We start from the raw sequence: 22381 nt of genomic DNA, 5'->3' as shown, positions 1-22381 counted from the left end.
CATGGGCATTACTATTCCTTCAGTAAAAGGTCTAATACGTGCTGAGTCTCATAGTTTATATCAACAATCCTCTAAACATTATGGTTTATTCAGGTGAGACTCAGGTGTGTGTGTGTGCGTGCATGTGAGTGTGTGTGTGTGTGTTCTTGGCAGGGCAGCAGGAACAGCAGGTGGCCTGTGTGCTCTGAGATGCTTCCAGCCTTGTAGAAACCACAGCTCTGTGGCTCTGAGGTAAGGACACAAATCAAGCTTGTTCAGGAACTGTGGCGGCTTGGTCCCTGTATAGGTGTCACTGTGATCTTAACTTATGTCAGTAGTCTTTAGGAGTGCCGTGCATAAACACCAACCAAAGCCCATTCTGGGCCAGCCTGTATGTGTAGTGAAATTGCTATTCACTTATTTACCAAAGGATGGTAATCAGGCTGAGAGCCTGGCAAGGTGGTCACGATGGAAGAGAGATGGCAGGTAAGTTTATTATAATGATGTTTTGGTTTGGAGAAGAATGTGACATGAAAGCCTTGGTATGACTCCTTTGTTCCGAGGGCTTAGCTAACTTTCTGTGGATAAAATGCAATCCACCCATGAGCCATGAGGCAAACCTGGCGCAGGAAATACCTCAGCCAGCTCTGGGTGCCCCAGTGTTCCCTATGCCTCACCCCTCTAAAGCCGAGTCCTCAAGGGCACACCCTTCTGAGAGGGACTGAGAACTTTTGCAGGAAACCTGTGAGCACACACAGAGGGCTGGCCTTTTCTGTAGGACTGGGAGAAGGTACACAGATAAGAATTTTAGGAAAGCAAGAATCTCCCAACACTTAGTCTGGCTCTCATAGGTCAAGAAAAGGCACAGGGAAGAAGAGGGGTAGGGTGGGTTCGTTGTAAGCAAAGATCGGAGGGAGCCTCAGAATCCCTCGCCTGCCTGACTATGAAGGTGTTTCTCCCCCAAAGCTGGTCATTAAAGGCCAAAGGGGTGTTCTGCTCCAGGGTGGAGGACCACGCGAGAACTCAAAGAACGTGAGAGATCAAGAGTGGACATGTGTACCGTCCAAGGAATACAACATTTTTTCAATAACTAACCTCAATTACACAGAGAGCCACAATTTTCTTGAAAAAAGTGTTCCAAGTAATTGTTTTCAGGAAGCTCACAAGCTATAAGAAATACAGATATATGGAACAATGAAACAAGAAAACAATATACAAACAGAATTTGAAATTTTTAAAAACCAGAAATTCAAGAGCTAAATGAAAGAATGAAATATGCAATAGAGTGCAAAATTACGCTAGACCAAACAGAAGATTATCCAAGTAAAATAGATCGTTTGAAGTTATCCATCAGAGGAGAAAAAGAAAAAAGAATTCGTAAGTGAAGAAAGCCTATGGAATTTAAGAGAAACCACCAAGAGAGCTAACACTGGCCAAACACTTCTCAAATCTGGGAAGAGACGTGGCCATCAAGGTACATGGGTTCAGAGACCCACAAACATTAGATCCCTAAGGTACATCACAGTCAAGCTATCGAAAACTAAAATCAAGCATCACCAATAAATAATCTTGCAATCACCAGTGCCTTACCTGTGGTAAAAGAGCAAAAATTTTGTTATTATTATTTGTACTTAATTTCACTGAATATTCTTTAAAACTTTATGATGTTAAAAGAGAGAATTCTGAACACAGCAAGAGAAAAAGACCCACCACACAAAGCTTTTAACTCATGTTGTTTTTCTCACTAGAACTCTTACAGACTAGAAGAGAGTGGGATAATACAGTTAAAAGTTTTGGAAGAAAAAAAATCTCCCAATAAGGAATACTCAACCTAAAAATGATTCTTCAAAACTGAAGGGCAGGGCCTGGGGGCAGCAGAACCTGCTGAGGTGCCTGCCTGGCAAACACAAGGTCCCGAGTTCGATTCCCAGTTCTGAAACCATGACAAAGAAAAACGGAAGGACACTATCTTTTCTCCAGTGTATGGAGAGGAGAGGTGAGAACAGACACACTCATCTTATTCCTGATTTTAGAGGAAATGCTGTTTTTCCCATATCATATACTGGCTGTGCGTTTAACATACATACAGACTTCATTATTTTGAGGTAAGATTCTTCTATAACTTATTTCTTTTGGGCTTTTTAAATGAACTGTTGGATTTTCTTTAATGTATCAATTGAGGTAATAATTTATCCCTTGACTGTTTATATTGTGTATTACATTTATTGATTTGCATATGTTGAAACCTTGCATTTCTGGAATGAAACCAACTTCTTGGTGATGCATGATCTTTTCAACAAGCTTACTGAACTCTGTTTATAAGATCTTATAGAATTTTTTTTTCATCTGTGTTTATCTAGGATTGCTCTACAGTTTTTCTTTTGAATTTTTACGTTTTTGCTACCAGGATAACTAACACAGGCTTTGTAGAATAAGTCTGGGAGCATTTCCTCTCTGTTCCATGGAATGGTTTGAGGAGAACTGGTGTTAGTTTTCTTTAAATCTGCTAAATTTCAGCAGTAAATCCTTTTAACCCTGGTGGTTAAGAGGGGACATCCTCGCTTTGGTAGGAAAGCTTCCTGTTTGTTATTATTAAGTATAAAGTTAGCAGTAGTGTACTTGTAGGTGTTCTATATCACCTTCGGTAATTTCTCATCAATTCCTAGTTTTCTCATGAATGCATGTGGGATTTTGTCAAATGCTTTTCCTGTGTTTGTTAACACAAACGTGATTTTTCTTCAGCCTATTCATGTGATGGAGCACACTGACTTTCAGCTGCTCAAAGTCTCACACATTGTCTTGGCTACTTTCTCTCATTGTTGAGACAAAATACCTGATCCCCAAAGTGAAGGAACGGGAGGTTTACTTAGCTTACCATTTTTCCAGGTTTCAGTCTATAGTCCAATGGCTCCAAGGCAGGGTGGTGTGGCTGAGCGGCTGCCCTTAGTGGTGGCCACAGCAACAAGAGCAAACAGGGTAGAAAATGGAAAAGCAGCCTCCCTCCCTCTCTTCTACTGTATGCTGGCTCCACCCCCTCAGTGGGTGCAGCACTAACACCACCAATCCCAGCTGGACAATGAACCAATCACAAATGCTAGGTTCGGCCAAATCCATGACTGTATGTGACTTGGGGGGGGGCAAACACAAAGCATAACACTCCACCCCTGGGCCCCCAAAGACTCATCCACAGCCTTTATGCAAACGGCATTTAGTCCATCTTCAAGGGTTGCTAAAGTCCTAGCAGTTTCAGCACTGCTGGAAAGTTCAAGTCCCAAGTCTCCACCAAGATCTATGGCAAGGTCTTAGATATAACTCCCTGTACAAATGAAAACAAAGTTAAACATTTCCAACATTCAATGGTACAAGATAAATATTATCATTCCAAAGGGTACAAACCGGGCTACAAAGGACCAAAGGAAGTCCAGAATCCAGCAGGGCAAACATTAAGTCCTGGAGTTGCACATTTGGCATCTGAATCGATCTGGCTGTGAGCTCCAAAGGGCTTGAATGACTCCACCCCCCTGACACTTCCAGGGGTTGCAGCTCCCAGGGCTTCTCTCTCAGGATGGCTCTGCTCCCTCCTTGTAGGTTTCCTTAGACAAGCCATGCTCCGGGAATTTCTAGACTTCTGGGGTCTCCACTGTACCTTTGGCTTCACACTCACAGCCTCACACACTGCCCTCTCAAGGGCGCACTGCCTGGCCTCCCAGGCCTTCAGAAATCAAGGTGGAAGCCTTTTTAACCTCAGAACTCCTGCATTCTCCATGCACCTAAAACCAGGGTCATGTGATGTCACCAAGGTCTGCTGCCAGCTGGAGCAGGAGCCAGGCTTTCCTCTCTTTTGGCTGTAGGGATTAAGTGCCTGGATCACTGAGCACTGTGAATTTGATTATGAGGAACAGATCCTCTGTGCTGTTGCCATTGTGGGATCTAGTGTGGCCTTCACTGCCATTCTGGAATGTGGCGTTCTGAGGCTTTCTCCTCCAAGCAAAGTCTTTTGCTTTTGAGACTTCAAACATGGAGACTCGTCAGCACTTCCTATGATGCCTCCAGGCCATCTTTTGTACTTTTTTTCCTTCCGTCTCAGCAAACTAGATCTCAGCTCTGTCTTGACAGTCCACAGCTTTCTGGTTTTAAATAACCTTGATGGGCTCTTTGCTCTTGGTTTGCAACATAAATCTGGCTAAAACCCCAACAGCCATACCACAGTCTTAAAATTTGCCTTGAAATTTCTTCTGCCCGATTAATCAGTCCACTGCCCTAATCGTAGTCTCAGACAAAGTCTCTGGACACAAGCAAAATGCAGACACACTTTTTGCCAAGCCATGACACATACTGTCTGGAGTCCTGCAACCAGCAGTCTTTCTTCTTGGCAGAAACCGCCCAAGCCTGGTCTTTACCAGCAGGCTTTCTGTCAGCCTTCTGGGCTCCAGAGATCTGACCAGAATCTCATACACAAAGCAGCCTATGCTGTTCCAGGGCTTCTCTTTCAGGTGACCTCTCCAAACCTTTCCAAACTCTTCCCACAAGCCATTTCCATAGGCTCTTAAACCAAATGGTCAGATACAGTCACAGTAATGACCCTGTTCCACTGGTACCAAATTTTGTCTTGGTTACTTTTCTTTTATTGTTGAGACAAAATACCTAACACCCAAAGTAAGCAAGGAAAGGTTCATTTAGCTTACTGTTTTTAGGTTTCAGTCTATACTCAGCTGGCTCCATGGTGGCCACAAGCAACAAGAGCAAACAGGGTAGGTTTCTAAGGAAACCTACAAGGAGGGAGCAGAGCCTCCCTCTTATTATGGTATGCCAGCTATCCCCCCCCCCCCCGGGGGCGGGTGCAGCACTCACACCACCAATCCCAGCGTTAGACAATGAACCAGTCACAAATGCTAGATTCAGCCACCTCCATGACTGCATGAGGCATGTGGGGACCAAACAAACCATAACACACACTTGGGTAAACTCTTATTTGGTCATGGTACATAATTCTTTTTGCCCATTGCTTGATGTAATTTGCTATTATTTCATCAAGGATTTTTGGATTTATGTTTATTAGAGATGTTGTTGTATGTGTTCTTTTTCATAATGTCTGACTTTGATGTTATGGTACTTCAGCCTCATGGAATGAGTTAAACAGCATCTTCTCTATTTCTATCTTTTAAAAGAGATTATAAAGAACTAGTATAATGTTTTCCGTGCATATTTGCTAGAATTTACAGATGAATCTCTTTCTGGTGCCTTTTGTATTGGAATAGTAATTCATTATTGTTTCAATTTATTTAGTAGATATGGATTATTTAGATGTCTATTTCTTGTGTGAATTTTGGCAGTTTGGGTCTTTAAAGGAATTTTTCATCTAGTTTGTCAAATTGGGATCACAGGTCTGTCCTTTATAGTCTATGATTGTATTTTAATTCCATGGGATCTGTAGTTATATCCTTATTTCTGAGAGTGGAGATTTTATACGCTTTTCATAAATTAGGGTGGCTATACCTTTAGTGATTTTATTGATCTTTTTCAAAGACTAGCTTTTGGTTTTATTGATCTTTCTTCTATTGATCTTTTCAGCTTAATTGATTTCTGTCCTAATACATTTATGAGTATCTTTTGCTCCCAATTACTCTGGGCTTAATAATATAGATGATTATATTGTTAACTTTAGATCATCGTTCTTTTCCATACATGTACCAATACTATAAATTTCTCTGTAAACATTTCATTAGTTTGTTGAGTCACATTTTCATTTAGTTTGAAATAGTTAAAAATTTTAATTTCATGAAATTTTGTCTGTGATTAATGTGTTGTTTAGAAAGGTTTTGGCTAGAAGTGTAGCTCAGTGGGGAACCATGTACTACTGTGTGTGAGGCTCTAATTTGATACTGAGTACTGTAAAACAAAAACACTAGTAAAAATCTATGTATTAAAGTCTCCAAGTGCCAGGGAAATTTTCTGCTATCTTTTGGTTATTGACTTCTAGGTCAAATCTCCTATGGTCTCAGAATGAGCACTGGCTGATTTGTATTTTTTAAAAATTTGTTAAGGCGTGTTTTGTTGGCCAAATGTAGCCCACTGTGGTGGTACTGGTAGAGTGTATTCTCCAAGAACTGAGAATTAGAAGCCTGGTCCTTAAGTACATGATGTTGGGTGGTGACAAACTGTGGGGTGGGTTTTACTGCGAGGGTGTTGGATCACTGCGAGGCTGCTCTTGGGAGGAATTAACTGCTCTTAGGGCTCTGGTTAATTCCTCCACTCTGGCTTCCTAAGATTCACCTCCAGTGGCACAATGCCAACCACCATAAAAGCCTCACCTGAGGCCAACTGATGAGAATGCCCAATCTTATACATCCATCCTCTGAAAAATATCAGGGGGATTTTTGGGACAGGGTCTCGCTATGTTGTTTGTGCTGTCCTTGAACTCACTACGTAGTCCACGCTGGCCTTGAATTTGTGTCAGTTATCCTGCTTCAGCCTCCTAAATGTTGGGATTACAGGCATGTACCATGACACTTGGCCATCCTCCAAAATATTGATCAAAATATATCTCTTTCCTTCTTAAGTGCTCATCCTCAGGTATTTTGTTACAACAAAAGAAAGCAGACTAACACACCTGGTGACTGTCCCATGTAGTCTTGAAAAGAGTATGTCACCCATTTGATGGTATTGTATCCAGCTGGCTGGAGGTGCTGCTAAGTTTGGCCGTGGTACAGCTGGCTTGCTTCCTTCCACATCTGCTGCCTCCACTTCTGAGGCAATTGTCAGTTTCTGCCACTCATATTTTGCTTTTGTTTGGTGCATAAATATTATTCTGTTAAGTATTGACGTATTTGTCATTATACAATGTCCTCAATAATCAATAAATCACTCTTCAAGGTTTGCTCTGTACAGTACTAATATTACACTTTCTTTTGATTAGTGTGAGCATGGTGTATCTTTCTCCATCCTATTTTTTGGTCCCTATTTTTCTCTTCCACACTTTTCTGCTTGCTGTTGTCTCGGTTACGCTTTTTTTAAAGAAGTTTTTTATTTCATGCTCCTATATTACAAATCTGCCTCCAGTTCAGATAATCTATCCTTAGTCTCTTTCAAGCTGTTATGCCAGCTTTCTATAGAGTTTTTAGTTTCCTGGTAATCTCTTTGAACCTGCTTCAAGTATTCTGTTTTCTCTATTTTCTCCATTAAACAATTCTCCCCTTTTTTTCCGTTCTTCCATTCCACCATCTGTTTTTTCTTGGGTGGTGCTTAGCATTTCTCTAACTATTCTACTTATATCTTGCTTTATTTCGTTAAATACTTCATTTTAAAACTCGTTTGTGAGGCTCTGGAGATAGCACTTTATGTCTATTGGTGCCGTGTCTGATACTGCATGTTTTCTGTCTTCCTTTGCGTTTCCCTTTCCTGGATCAGTGTTCTCAGGATTGGGGACTGAGGACCCTTTCTTGTTGCTTCCACTTCCCATACTTTTTGTTCCTTCCATACAAGCGAATGTAGGAGGCCCAATTTTTTTCTCTTTGTCGGTTACAGTTTGTTTGAATTGCGCCAGCTAGGTGTTCCCGCCCACTGCAGTGTACTGGGGAGTCACAGACCTGGGCAGCCTCTGCTGGACCCGCTCCTCCAGGTCAACCTACCTGAGGCTTCACTGCTAGGGTGCACCTCCAGGCGCTGGGACCTGGTTTGGGCTAGCCTACTGGGTCTTAGTCAGCGGTGTCATGCAGGCCAGGCACTCCCCACCAATCCCGCTTGAGAGGGGAATATGCGACTAAGGACACTGCAGCGTCCTGTTCCGGCAAGTATGCCCGGTCCCAGTAGGTCTTTTGCTGGAACTTCTCCTTTATGAAAGGGTCCCCGCTCCCCTCACTCACCGCAAGTCGATGTAGGGCTCCCTGCTAGTCCTGCTCTCAACTCTGTTCGCAGATTCCTGCTCTCAGAGCTTTTGTGCATCTCTCTCCCTGTCCTGCAGATTTGGATGCAGCAGCGGCAGCAGGAAATTCGAATCACAGCTTCCAGTGGCGCGCTGAGATTTTATCTGTTCCTGTTATAGCATCAGGATTGGATTTCAGTTGGTTTCTCTTAGTTTAGTACACTCCTTGGGTCGGCAGGGTGTTATCTCGCCTTGCTTAGGACCCCTCGTACCGCACTATTCCTGGATTTTAAGCGGGGTAGCTCAGAGTGCCTCTGAAGCTTCTGCTATCTATCCGCCATGTTCTTCCCTGGTTACGCTTTTTTATAATTCAGCTTTCTCTCCTTTCTGAATGGCAAGGTCCAGGGTACTAGTTCTATAATCAGCTCACAGGTTTGTGCATTCCCTGTGTCCGTCACTGTATCTCCTCTTAGGTGGGCACGAGCCAGCTGGTGTGGCTGCTTTCCTCTCCCAGGGCAGGTGAGGCTCCAGTGAAGTGGACCTGGGAATGGCAGGTCTTGTTAAGAACAGAAGGCTCTAGCATATTTTAAAATGGTTTCTTTTTCTAAAATTAAAAAAAAAAAATTGAACTCCATTCTCTCTGGCTTCCATTAAAGTTCATGTTGAAAATATTTTCAGCTCTTCCTTCAGACTGTTGTTCACTTTGGGTAAATCCTTGTAACCTGACCTCACATTCACTGTGTCATTGTCATCCCCACTCTATTTGAGTTTTTTTTTTTTTTTCTTTTTTGCCTTTTGGCTTTTTGGGACAGTGTGTCTTTATGTAGTTCAGGCCTTCAGCTCACTATGTATCCTGGGCTAGCTTTGAACTCAGCGGTTCTCCTGCCTCTGCCTCTGCAGTGCTGAGATTATAGGCATTTGCCACCACATCCAGCTCTATTTGAGTTCATTCATCAAGATTTTTATCTATTTTTTTCATTTCTATGTTACATTCTTTTTGAAACTTCCATTGCCTTGATAAAATTTTTCATTCATTTCAAGAGAATTCATGTTCCTTTTTTATAACATTTTTATGGAGACTTCTTAAAATTCTTTGTGATATCATTCCAATATCAGATTAATGTGGATGTTGGTAAAATAGTAAAATGTCTTTTACTATTCGAGTTGTGATCTTCCTCATTTTTGCTATGGTGAGTGACTTTTGATTCTATCTTGGGCAAGTTAGATTTTATGTGACTCTGAATGCAACAGAGTCTCAGTCAGTCTCCCTACGGAGGTTTAGGCCAAGGTCCCCCAATACTGTGCAGATTTAGCTATGACTATTTCACCTTCCACATCACTCTTGCAAAAATGTGGAGTCTCACTCACGTTTTCGTTGTTTGGGTTGGGTGGAAGTTCAGCTTCCTCCTTCGTTTTACTGACACCTCCCCAGCAAAAGCAGTGCACCAGTCTGTTGCCTGCACGCGATGGGGTAATTTCAGTCTCACTCACATTGCAGAGCAGTGCAGTGCACCCCAGACTGCCTTATTTCATGTCAGGAAAGATTAGAGGCTCAGATTTGTACCACACCTTTTGACACCAGAGTGTATCTCAGGCAGTGCAGTGATGGTGAACCTTTCAGTTTTCAGTGATACAAACAGCCCACTGTAGCACATGTGCCATAGGTTCGCCACCACTGAAGGAGGTTAAAGAGAAGAGGAATGGTAACTAAACCTTGGTCATTAATTCTTATTGCTTCGAGGTGGGGATGGAGGCTCAACTTTACCTGAACTCCACTGACACTACCCTGGGGGGAAATCCACTTGTCACCACTGCAGGTGATAGAATTTCAGGTCCCTGATAGCCCAGCTGACACTATTCCAGCAGGAAAAATGACACGCTCTGCCTGCTTTCATCAGGCAGGAGATGGGAGCTCAATCTATCAGCACCACCCTGCAGGGAATCAGAGTATCAGCAGTGATCTGCTTCTGAGGCCTACAATGCAACAGAACAGTGCTTTGAGCCTTCAGAAAATCTACTGCCCTGCAAACTGAGGCACAATTGGCCTCAGGACAAAAATCATGATTCTATGTAATTGTGCAAGAAAGGAAGCACGTCAAGCTTGGTTTTGACCATAAGTGGGGAAAACAGGTGGGGTGGTGGTGGTGGAGACTGGGCCCCATTATACACTCCAAACTGGCCTTGAACTTGTTATGTAGCCCAGGCTGGCCTTGAATTCATGGCAGTCCTCCTGCCTCAGCCTGCTGACAGCTGAGATTACAAGCATGCATTGTCTGGAACAAATATTTTTGATAGAGAAAATGTTTCTTGAGTATTGGAAAAGCTTTCTCAGAATGGCAATAATGTAACAAAATTTCCATAGTGGGTCTTTCCATCTCTGTGAGGACACACTTTTTATCTAAAGTTGTATGTAAGTGTTCATTTCTGCTTTCCGGTTCCTTGAACCTTAAATCAGACCTAGCACTCCCACCTGGATCTGGACTGTAGGTCTGCATGGAGATGTCTGACCTCTACCTTAAGCCTTAATCAGATACAACTTGGCACCAGGCCTGAACCTTTATCTTGGATACGATCTCTTCACTTCAAAATCTAGCCTTGGAATTAGACTTGTCTATGATCTGGAACTTTCCATTAGACCTAATTTCCTTTTTCATGAATCTGAACCTTAAAAATTGACCTGAGCGGCATAAGCCTCTGCCTTGCAAGCAGGGGGTCGTGAGTTCAATCCCCGGTACCAGAAAAAAGGGAAAAAAAAATTGACCTGAACCTTAAGCCTGAATGTGTGCAGTGGATCCCAAAACTATGAACCTGTATTTTCAGCCTGGCCTGGGTCTCTGATCTAAAACTTTAAATCTTGACTTCAGTGGAACCTCCACTTTGGAACTGGACAGAGGATCACTGTACCGTACCTCATACCTGGATCTGATCTGCAGTTTACACCTGAGGTTGTCCCTGGACTCTGGATTTTAAAAGCAGACCTTCAACTTAGACCTCCAATCTTAGGAACGGACCTTAGTCAGAACCTCTGTCGACATGGATACTGGGCCATGACCGGGGATATGACTGTAAATGCTTGTCTTCAACCTTGACCTGGGCTTGTGAAACCCTTGACCATGCCTTAGGCCTGGACCTGATATTTGGTGTTAGATCTTTATCTAGTTCTTGGCTGTAATTCTGATCCTAACTCTGACACTAAATTCATCATAATCAAAACCGCAAGTCCCAAACCAAAAACAAACTCAAAATGTAGACCTAACCAACCACAACCCACTTCTTACAAGGAACTACAGTTCATGTTTTATAAGGATAATTTCAAATTAGTCTGAGGTCAGCACCTCTCGTTCTACCTTATTAAGAAAATCATTGTTTGCATGCACTCTAGAAGTTAACGTTATTTAAAAGAAAAACAAAACAAAATATAATGATCAAATAGATTTTTAAGAAGCAAAATATTATGTTATACAAGCATTTCTACACTGTACAATATTTCAAGACAAATAACAAGCAAGCAAATTTGGAAAGCCAAAAATAAAAGAAATTTTATTCACAGGTAAATGCTTATGTAGAAAAATCCCCCTCAAAAGAAAAAAGTACAAACAAAACAAAAGCCCAAGCTCGTCTATAAATCATAAAGGCAATGGTTGCTTTTTAAAAGTCAAAATCAGGGAAGCGAACACCCTGTCCACAAATACATGCTGTCAGACATCTCTACTTTCCACGTATGAGGACGAATCCGCGTGTGCTGGAGTGGGCTCAGTCCTTACAAACTCCCTTATGTGTGCCTTACGTGCAAAGGGCTGCTCCTGTCATGTTTCCGTGTGGACCAATGACGGCACTTGAGATCACACTCAATATGTCATCTATGAAGAACCATAGCAGACACTTCTGGTGGAGCAGCTTCAGTTAAGGGTAAACTTACAATAGTAGGGGCATGAGTATGTCATGTGTCCCTGGGACAGTCTCCTGATATCTATCACCTCCCAAACTTAGAAAATCAGAGCCTAAGTGAAGCTTGCTTCCTTGCTAAAGAAGGGAAATGTTTGTACTTCCCCACTCGCTTGGGCAGTCGGTGAGCAGTTTTCCTTATGAAAACTAAGTGGTCTATTGGATGGCCACACAACACAGGGATTCTGCTTTACATTTCCCACTATAGTTAGCTCTGTTACCCCTCAGTCTGAACTACTGAGACCAACCAGCCGGCACCTACTACTGAGGCAGCACCCGCCTGCTGCCACCGCAGCCGCACTGCCCGGCCCTCAGCGTCTCCTCTCTGAAGAGATCGCATTAGCACTGCCACTGTGGCTTCCCACAGCTAGTATATCCTGCTGCTTCTGTGGGGATTAAGGAACAGGCTGTTGTAAATCTCACAGAGGCTCTGAAATCACTCAGAAAACTGTGTTTGTGCATATACACAGGAAGATTTTCTTAGAATTTCCAGGTTTTCCCCATTATCTGTATTTGACTTCACAGCAAGCCCCACCACGTTCCCGTATATTCTGGCTATGATTAACAGTGAAGCCCGCCTGGAGTGCTTCACTGCTCCCAAGTAAAACCTGACTTCTACAGAGTAAGACGCGCGGCCTCCGGGACCTGCCTCTGCCTGCCTTTCCCACACGCCACACTCTTCAGGCTCTTGGCTCACTGCTCTTTGGAAGTCACTTCGGTAAGCATCTGTGGCTTTCCTCTAACTCCTCCACCTCCTCGGAGCCAGGGCAAATACTGTATGACACGCATGTCCAGGACCCGAGGGACACCTCTGCACCTCTTTCTATTTCCAATGCTTGGCAGAATCCTGCCTGCTGGTTACAACGTTCAAGTGTAATGGTAAACTGATTTATCTGCCCTGGCCCTTGACTGTAAGCTCCTTGGAGGCAAATACAGTGCTCAATGAATGTTTGCTAAAAGTCTGTTGTGAATACTATGGCTTTATGGATAAAACGAGGCCCTGAAAATTTAACTTTCCAAAAGCCGGGCTAATCTCAAGCACACAGCTGAAATCAAGCCCTAAGCACCATACTCACCCAGGTGCCCGAGGACACATGATGATCGGACATCACTATCTTCTCCCGCAGATGTTCCTCAGAACCGACATTTTTAAATCATCTGTTGATAGACACCGATTGCCTGTGTCTTAGCTCTGCAGAACACTGCTTAAACATAAAAGTTCGTTTTCTTTCACATGCTGACCTCGTTTTCCTTGGAATTATACAGACTTGTGGAATGGGTGGGACAAATACTGGTTCCACATTTTTTGAGGAAACTCCACACTATTTTCCATAAGGCTGCACTCATTCATATTCTCACCAAATGTGCACAGAGTTGTGTCTGCGTCCTTGCCAACAACTGTCTTACCTAAAATAATCAGTCTGATGGGAGTGAAGTAACGTCTTAGTATGGTTTTAATTTTTTCCCTACTTATTAGTGATAATGTGTTTTTCAAATATTTCTTATTATGTCTTATTTTGAGAAAGTCTAGTCTAGTACTTCACCCATTTTAAAGTTAGCTTTCTTCTTTTTTTTTTTGCTTTTGCAGTCCTTATATATTTTTGACATTAACCCCTTATTAGATTTCAGGTTTGCAAGTACTATCTCCCATTTTGTTTTTGTATCTTTGGTAAATGGAAGCCTTTTAGCTTGATGCAATCTTATTTCAAATTTTTAGCTTTTGTTTTTTGTATTTTTGAGATCATATCCACAAACTCTGTCCAGTTCAATGCCATGGAATTTTCACCCTTGGTAATCCAGGGGATTCATAATGAGGGTCTCACACTGAAGTAGTTAATCCACTCTGAGTATACTGCAGCAATATTGTTCTACTCTATGAACACAGGGTACCTTTTGATTTATATCCTCTGCAGTTTCTTTCACAAATGTTTCATAATTACCAATGTAGGTATAGTTCTTATTGAAACTTACTTCTTTTATTGTGAAGTGTTTTTGTAGCTATTGTAAATGGACTTGTTTCCTTGGTTTCATATAGATTGCTGTTCATAGACATGACCATGACTGTTTTATGCTATCCTGAAGCCTTACTGAATTCATTCATTAGTTCTAACTTTTTTTTTTTTTGGTACCGGGGATGGAACTCAGGATTCCACACTTGCAAGGCAGGCGCTTATGCTGCTGAGCTAAGTCCCCAGTCCCGAGTTCTAACTTCTTAAAAGATGTCTTTATGGTTTTTCAGTACAAGATCATGTTATCTGAAAACAGGGACAATCTTCATCTTTCTTTTCCTGAATTTCTCTGGATGGGACTTCTAGTACTTGTAGTGAACAGAAGTGGTGAGAATGGGCATATTTTGTCTTCATCTTAGAGAAAAAGCTTTCAGATTTTCACAGTTGTATAAGATCTGTGTATCAGTGACAACTTCTATTTTATTGAAGCAGACTCTTTCTGTACCAAATTTGTTTTTATCATAAAGCAATATTCAATTTTCTAATGCATATAGAAACAATCAGTATGGTTTTGGTTTTTACTGTTAATGCATTATTTATGGATTTACAGATGCTAAGCAGTCTGAATCCCTGAGATGTGTCCCTTTCGGTAACAGTGAATATGGGTCATTTTCATATATTTATTTGCCATTGGTTGTTCAATAGCATCTTACTGAGGATTTTGCATCTATGTTTACTAGGACTACTGGCCAGTGATACTACTGTCTTTCTTCGCTTTGGTGTGTCTCGTGCATGCACTAGAAATTGAAGTAAGAGTTTTGGATGTGCAGAGCCCGTGCTTTACCCCTGGCCTGCAGCCTCACTGAATGTAAGGTCTTCTCATACCGCGGTCTTCCTTTCTCCTCCACCTGTGCATTTTTAAATAACTTAGCTGCAAGCTCACACAGTCTTTGCCTGATCAATTCTCTTGGTCAATTCTGTTAATGTTCTTCATTGCATTTTTCATTGCAGCTCCAGAGTTTGATATTATTTCAATTCCTTTGTTAATCTATCACTCTAATCCCTTATGAGTTCCATTATTTTTTTATTTTCTTGAGTTGGCTAATTTTTAAGTCACTTTGAGTCCCTTGTTAGGTGGTTCATGCATTTCCTGTTCTTTCAGATGAATCGTTCATTTTCATGTCATTTGTCCAGATGTTCTTGATCATTCTGATCACGCATTTTTATCTGTGCACTGAAGTCTTTGTAGTCTAGCTTGGGAAAAAGCTTCAGTAGTAATAGGCTTGCCTGGAAGCCCTGGGTAATGTGTCTGGCATGATCTCTGAACATAGTACTACGGTAATCAATGCAGCATTATGAGTTTCCCTGATCCCAAGAGTGCAGTAGCTGCTACAATGCTGTTTTGCATATGGATATCCATTTGTTTCCCAACACCATTGTGAAGAGACTACCTTTCTGTGTTGAATGGCCTTGGCATTCATACCAAAAAATCAATTAGCCATAAATGTATTTACATTGTGGATTTTCAATTCTATTGCATTGACTTACAAGTGTATCTGTAGACCTAACATAATATTTTTATTACTAGTAGAAATTTTGAAACCAGGAGGCATAAATTTGTTCTTCTTTCCGTGTGTGTGTGTGTGTGTGTGTGTGTGTGTGTGTGTGTGTATGTATGTCTGTGTGTGTTCTGCTTGGGGATTCTTTAAATGGCAAATAAACTGGATGGCTGAATTTTTCATTTTTGAAAGAAAAAGTCCACTTTAGATATTGGTAAGGAGTAAATTGAATCAGAAGACCAATTTGGACAATTACAACAGCTAAGAAGACAGTCTTTCATCCCATGGATGCAAATTATCTTCATGCTTGTGTAGGTCTTCACCTTATTTCATCAGTGTTTAGTACTATTTAGTCTTGTGCCTCCTTGATAATCCAATTTATAAGCATTTTAACCTTCATATAAAAATGGAATTGCTTAATTTCTTTCAGATTAAGTATTCCTAGTGAGCAGAAAAACAACTATTACATGCTGATGTAGTCTCCAGGAACTTTTGTGAATTTACCTATTAGCTCTAGGAATTTTTAAGTTAAAATTTTAGAACTTTCTACTTTTGATGTATTTTCTGATCAATCACATCATATATCAATATAATTTTGCCTTTTGTTTTTCAATTTGAATACACTTTTTTGTTTTCTAATAGGTCTGGCTACATCTGGTCTAGCACAGCTCTGATATAAGGAGTACAATTGGACATTTCTATTTTGTTATTTTGTTCTTGATCTTAGGACTTTTAGTTCTCCAGTCTTTTTTTTTTTTTTTTTTTTTGGCTTTTTACTTTATCTCAACATATCTATGCTTATAGAAATACATTCATGTTGGTTAAAAGAATGTAATTTAAGTTATCCTATTTCAAGATTTAAGATTTTAAAAAAGATTTACAATCTGGTTTCTTTTTATCTTGTATAAACATATAAAAGATCCTCCATCAAATGCTGGTAAAGGCAGCAAAATCTTTAGGAAATATACTTTTGGTTTGCCTCAGAAAAGTAACAAGTATTACACTGTAAAGTTTATAAAACTGGTTGTAATGCTGTAATAGCAGTTCACAAAGTGTGGTTACTCGATGTGGAAGTGGGTGGGGTGAGTTTACTGCACACACGTGGAACTGAAAATGTAGCTCTCACTTTTTGAACCTATATATTCACATTGATTTTCAAGATTTTTTAAGTTATATACTTTTCTCTTTGTTTTCAGAGCTGTTTCTTATTTGTGGGCTACCTTTTTTTTGTTGTTGTTGTTATGACTTCATTCATAAAGGGCTGCATTGTTTTTGATAAGGTTTCTTGCAGCTGTGGCTGATGTTTTGTTCCAGTTTTCCAAGAAGGGCCGTTTTAATTTTAGAGTCACTTCTAAAGTCATGTGTTCACGGACTCTGGGGCTGTTTTCATGTGAGTGAGATACAAATTCAAACCCAAGCTGACCTCATTGTATGCCACCCGACCAATGCTGACAATGGAAAGAATACCCTGTCTATAGTATACTGCCACTTGTGGACTGAAAAGCTGGCAAAGAAACTTCATTTTCTTCTTTGCATAGATCAGAAAAACTTAAAAAGCTAAATGTGCCGAGGTCTCTAACTGGCCTCAGCAGATGAAGTGATATGATGGTGTTAATTCAGATTTAAGAAATTATCTGAATCTTGGTTTGCAGATTTACAGTCCACATGCAATGTCAGGAAAACAGCTTCTACACTTCCATGTGTGGACACAGACTTCTTCTTCCGGTCTTTTATGGTTGTGTTGTTACTCGTAGGTTTTTCTCACAAATGCCTTCTATTGGGTTGAGACAGTTCCTTGTATTTTCAGGTGGCTTTTTGTTTTAATCATGAATGGTGTTAAGATTTCCCATTTTGCTTCCAACTGAAGGCATGCTTCTTCTCCACCCCACGAGGGCAGTGTATTCCATATGAATTCCCCTAACTTCTGGAGAAAAGCCCCAAGTGACTGCTGTGTACTAATGACACTGATTCCACGTCTGTGTGTTTTGCTTAGGACATTTGCATCTACATTCATTAGGGTAAAGACCCAGTTTCTTTTCCTGTTAATTACCTTTGATTTTTAAAACCTTACAGAAAGGTTAGGGATTATCATTTTTCCTCTATTTTTTCCCCAAAGGGGTTTGAAAAGGATTACTCTAAGTGTTTGACTGAGCAAGCCACTGAGGTTCCCTCGTCTTGGACTTTCTGAAAGTTTGGGAGTTTTTCTGGTTCAACCTTTTTTCTTTTATACGCTCCTCAATTTTCTATATCTTCTTTTGTCCATTTTGACAAGTTTTGTATTTCCTGGAACTTGTACATTTTATCATTCACATGGTTCCTTAGCATTTATCATTTTCTGTTGTAATTCTTACTTTGGCAAGATCTGCTTGAATGTCACCACTTTAATTTCTGACAAGTTATTTGAGTAGTCTCCCTTTTTGTTCTTTTGGTTTATCTAAAGTTTTCTTAATTTTGTTTGTAACTTTCAAAATTCACTTGTTGGTCATCTATGATTTTTCTGTTCCTAATTTCATTTATCTCTATCTGCTACTGGTTTGGTTTGGCTTGCTTTGTGCAGCTATTTAAGAGTGTGCTGTGTAACGGCTAGACATGGTGGTACATGCCTGGAATTCTAGGTACTCAGGGGATTTAAGCCTGAGGATCCCAACCTCTCCGGAAACAAACAAATGCAGCATGCTGGCAGCGGAGGAGGGAGGACAGCCATGAACTCAAGGCCAGCCTGCACTACATGGCAAGAGCTCGTCTCAAAAAGCTCCCGAAACACAACACCAGCCAAATCCAGAAACAAAACAAACATGGACTGGCGGTGTAGCTCAGTGAAAGTGCTTTCCTAGAACTGACCAGGCTGCAGGCTTGGCTCTCCAGCACTGTCCACATGTGCGCAGTGTGCAGCTCAATTTCTATGCATTTTTAACATTTTCACTTGCCCATCTTTTTGGCTTTTAGCTTTACTCTTCCTGGAGACACTTTTAAGGTTTCAATATTTTTAAATTTGTATGGTCTTGTTTGTGGCAAATACAGTCTATGGCCACTGCCCTGAAATATAGCCTGCTTCTGCCAGAGGGCCTCTCACACATGCCCTACTTTACAGCACCATTTACGTCTTCCACTTCCTTTCTGATTTACTAAAAATTCTGTTGTTGAAAGTGTGGTATGGATGTCTCTGCTAGTGAAAAATGTCTATTTCTCCCTTCAATTTTATCATTTTCATTCATACGTTTTGGAAGTCATGTTATATTCAAATGTTTATCATTGTATCTCAATATTGATTTGGCACTATGTAATATTCTGTGCATAATTGATAATCTGCATTTTTTCTGATGATTAATCTCATCTTATTTTCACTAAGTATTTTTCTTTACTCTGAATTTAAAAATTGGTGTCAGATCTGATGTGGGTTTTCCATTGAGGGCTAGAGTTTGTTTCTGTTTATTTAGAATACTTATCAAAAGTGACTTTTATCATTTTGCTGTTTTTCGTTTTGTATTTTTTTCATTTCCAGACCCCTCCATTACTGTCTTCAAAAGTTTCTCTCCTTAGTGTACAATTCTTTCCAAGTACTATTTCCACACCTACTTTTTTTTCTTTCATGGTTACCCTGGATTAATCTTACATTTCTAACCATGGAGTATCAAGTTTTGTTTATTTTGATATTGAAAAATGAACTCACAGCCTCACATTTGCCAGGCAAGTGCTGTTCTACTGAGCTGAATCCCTGGGTTAAGTTTTAATAGTATACAAAAGTTCATCAGTCCGTTCCCTACCTATTTCATTGTCAGAAACTATATATACTGTGCACGTTAATACAGCTTCTATTAGTTTCCTTAAGGGAGTCATTAATCAAAATATATTATACAGGCTTTGGTGTTTATTAACTAACTTCATATGACTTTTGAATCTAATGCCTATTTATTTGAGTATGAAGCACGCTGCAGTATTTTTTGTAGGGAAGATCTTCTAGTAGTGAACTCCACAGGTTTGTTATCTGAGAATATTATTTTTCCTTTATCTTTAAAAAACAGGTTATGTGTCCTAATACAGAATCCGTTGTCTTGTCGCTCTCCTTTTGGCGCTTTCAATGTCACCCTGCTCTCCAGTTTCTGAACAGAAATCACCTATTAAAATTACTGAGAACCTCTTGCATTAGTAAGCAGCTTCTCTTAATGAAATTCTTATCTTTAGTAACCAATAATCCTAGTATAATGGGGTTCAGCGTGAATCTGTTGTTCCTGCTTGTAATTAGCTGGACTCAGTCTCCAACACTTATTTCTATAAATTTCTGCCCTTTCATTCATCCGACTTTCCGAGACTCCCCTCTGTGTGCTTACACTTACTGGAGTCTCACAGGCCTTGGTCTCTGCTTATATTTTTAATTCTCTTCTCTTTCTGCTTCTCAGAAAGGACACTGTTACTATCTTCATGTTACCTACAGCTTATGCTTGTTTAAAAAGCTAAAGCAACCTACTTGGTGAGCTTTTCAGCTCTAATTTCTTATTACATTGCTGGTCAGTGTTTAATTTCCCCCATTGGTGAATTTCCTAGTTTTTGATCTCTTTTAAAATTTTTAGACTTATCGTGTGGTCTAACATATCATCTACCTTGGACAATTTTATATTTGAAATTGAGAAAACATGTATTAATGGTTACTGAGTAGATCATACTCTATGTCAGATGCAGCTGTCTGTAGTACTGATAGATTTACTAATCTTTTCACCCATTATTGACATTGGAGTATTAAATTATTGTAGTAGTGTTTATTTTTTCCTTCAGTTTTGTCAGTGGTTGCTTCATATATTTGGGAGCATAACTAAAAGTACATACTTAGAAATGTTATAGTTTCTTGGTAAACTGACCATTTTTATCATTTTTTTACATAGTTTTTTTTTCTGGTCTTAATGCAGGACATAGACACACCTGAACAAGCTCTCTGTTGATTACACTTGCATGTAAGATATCCTTGCACCCTTTTTGTCTTTAGATCTGCAATTCATCTCTTGTAGATAACATATCAGGTCATTAACAAGTAATATTCCATTTACACCTTTTGAAAGGAACATTTAATCCCTTTACATTTGAAGTACTTGTTTTCACATTGTTTTCTGTATAAGTCCTAATTTTTGCCTTTCATATCATCCAACACAGCCTCTGTGTTTGGCAGATTTTCTTCTTTTGGTACTTTTTTTCTTTCCTTTGACGTCCTGTAGATACATTCTTTGTGGTTCCTTTGGGGATACTTTATAATCTCATACAATTACTGCAATTTTTATAATAGTATCTCCCATTCAGAGACGGGAGATTAAACAAAATGGAACACCTAGCATCATCTGGGCCTTCAGAAATGAGTTCTAGTTCTAACACTTGCTTTACGTCCACTCTTTAGTCTCATAGTGTAACAATGACTCTCTTCAAAAACAAACAAGTTTGCTGAGTCCTTTAATGGGTGAAAATGATTTTTTTAAACTTTTAAGTTGTAGCACTAGGAAGTTGTAACAGCCAAGAATTGTAACTAGGAAGAGCAGAACTCAGTACTGAAAAGAGACTGATGTGACAACAACAGGTGAAATAAGACCATCAGACTCATTGGGTCTCCTTAGGGTGTCTCTTCATTTAAACAATCTTACCTGTGCTTGTTATGGAAGGTACTTATGCATGCGGCTTAACTCACTATGACACTGGTTCTCTGTAATTATAAAAGTTGTGGGGGAACAGCTCCCCCTTTCCCTGGTAAACAAAAACCTGTGGTTCACTGAAAGTGGTATGTGACCAAACGTCTAGTTTGGTCAAAACACCTTGACATTAGAGCTGCGTTTAGGGAACTAAGTGCGTCACAGGGTCCCACCAGCACAAGTGGAGAGATGTTACTTGAACTTTAGACACAGTTGTCTTTCAGACTGCGGCAGGCACATGGTCTCCAAAGTTGAATCAACGATGACTTAAAAGCCACTCTGGAGAGGCACAAGGAATTGCCTTCGTAGGGAGCCTTCCAGAGTTCTGCCGACTGCCACACGGTGCCCCTTTCCTGGGCCCAACTCATTCAGTCCATGCCTCTCTCCCTACACTTACTACAGGGCAGAGACTACTGTTTATGGGGTGACATAAGTGTGTGCTTACTGTTTTCACATTCCCATCCCCATAGTTTGGGAGGACATTTTTAATAATTGAGAAAATAAAAGATGATCTTTGGTAAATTAATACTGAACTGTGGCTGAGCTACATGAACAAGAGAAATCTGGTTTACCTGAAGGGCTTGAAGGGGCTGTACCTTCTCTGATTGTTACCCTTCCTCAGCACCTGTGCAGAAGTAAGAGAGTTGAGTCACGCCCGTGTTTAGTCTGAAAAAGGAACACAGGTGCTCTCTGCAGGTACCTCATTAATAGGACTTGGCACTTCCTGGAAGGAAGCTTATCCTCCCTGAGCCAACTTAGTGATCAAACAATCTGGGGTAAATGCTGGGTTCAGATATGAACCAAGGACTGTTCTAGAACCCCAAGCTTCCATGGACTTGCTCCCTGAGACCTGACCCCACTTCCCACTGATTAGCCTCAGGTCTAATAGGTACCACTGGTTAGAAAGCATGTGACGTACTATGTAAGCACAGAAAGTGATGGCTGATGTTTCCAGGCATAAGAAGGCAGCCACACAATGATCATGGAATCTTCTCTGTGGACAGTGGATGGTCTCTATGGGGAAATGGACTGCAGCCAAATGGTCAAGGGCCTTAAGATTTTGAATACAAGATATGTGCCAACGAAGGTCCTGCCCTGTTTATACATCAACTCCTCTTAGCCTACAAAAGGGTAACAGGTCTGGGAGTGTGGTAGAGAAAAGCAAAATGTCACAGAGACTCCTTCAGGGAGCCATGAGTTGCCAGATGTCTAACAAGTCTTTTATTTATTCATTCATTCTTTTTTGGCACATTGGCCTGGAACATTACTTGTCAAAAGGTGAATGAGAGCCTAGAGTCGACTTCCTGGGTTCAGAGCCTGTGGTTACAAGACCCACAGGTATCAAGCACCCTCAGGGGTCTGCTAACACAACACTGCCAGTTCCCCAGGGGGTCAGGGAAATACTGGACCCTCAGGCCCACT

At 40.7% G+C, this 22381-nt stretch overlaps 1 protein-coding gene and 1 long non-coding RNA gene across 8 annotated transcripts in view; one reads left to right on the top strand and one right to left on the bottom strand.

The window, feature by feature from the left end:
• LOC134476201 (uncharacterized) overlaps positions 1 to 22381 on the top strand; it is a 54206-nt gene that overhangs the window by 5562 nt on the left and 26263 nt on the right. The gene's annotated exons all lie outside the window — the stretch shown is intronic.
• The window catches only part of Ube3a (ubiquitin protein ligase E3A), a 113328-nt gene continuing 102300 nt past the window's right edge, over positions 11354 to 22381 (bottom strand). Inside the window, exons 14-16 of one of the 5 annotated variants that reach the window (XR_010047759.1) lie at positions 21532 to 21584; positions 12862 to 12943; positions 11354 to 11700 (exon numbers count right to left, since the gene is read on the bottom strand). Coding sequence is in view for 4 of the 5 variants with exons in the window: in XM_063249542.1 (XP_063105612.1) it covers positions 21578 to 21584 (7 nt within the window). In the remaining variant the exon portion in view is untranslated. Of the gene's footprint in view, positions 21585 to 22381 lie in introns of all 5 variants that reach the window. The other 4 variants (XM_063249542.1, XM_063249541.1, XM_063249540.1 and 1 more) reach the window with 4 other exon arrangements.

The sequence above is a fragment of the Cavia porcellus genome, unplaced genomic scaffold, assembly GCF_034190915.1.
Source record: "Cavia porcellus strain 051 isolate PalLab524CR breed Dunkin Hartley unplaced genomic scaffold, mCavPor4.1 scaffold_6, whole genome shotgun sequence".
Taxonomy (NCBI): Eukaryota; Metazoa; Chordata; class Mammalia; order Rodentia; family Caviidae; genus Cavia; species Cavia porcellus.
This window is presented reverse-complemented; position numbering and strand designations above follow the sequence as displayed.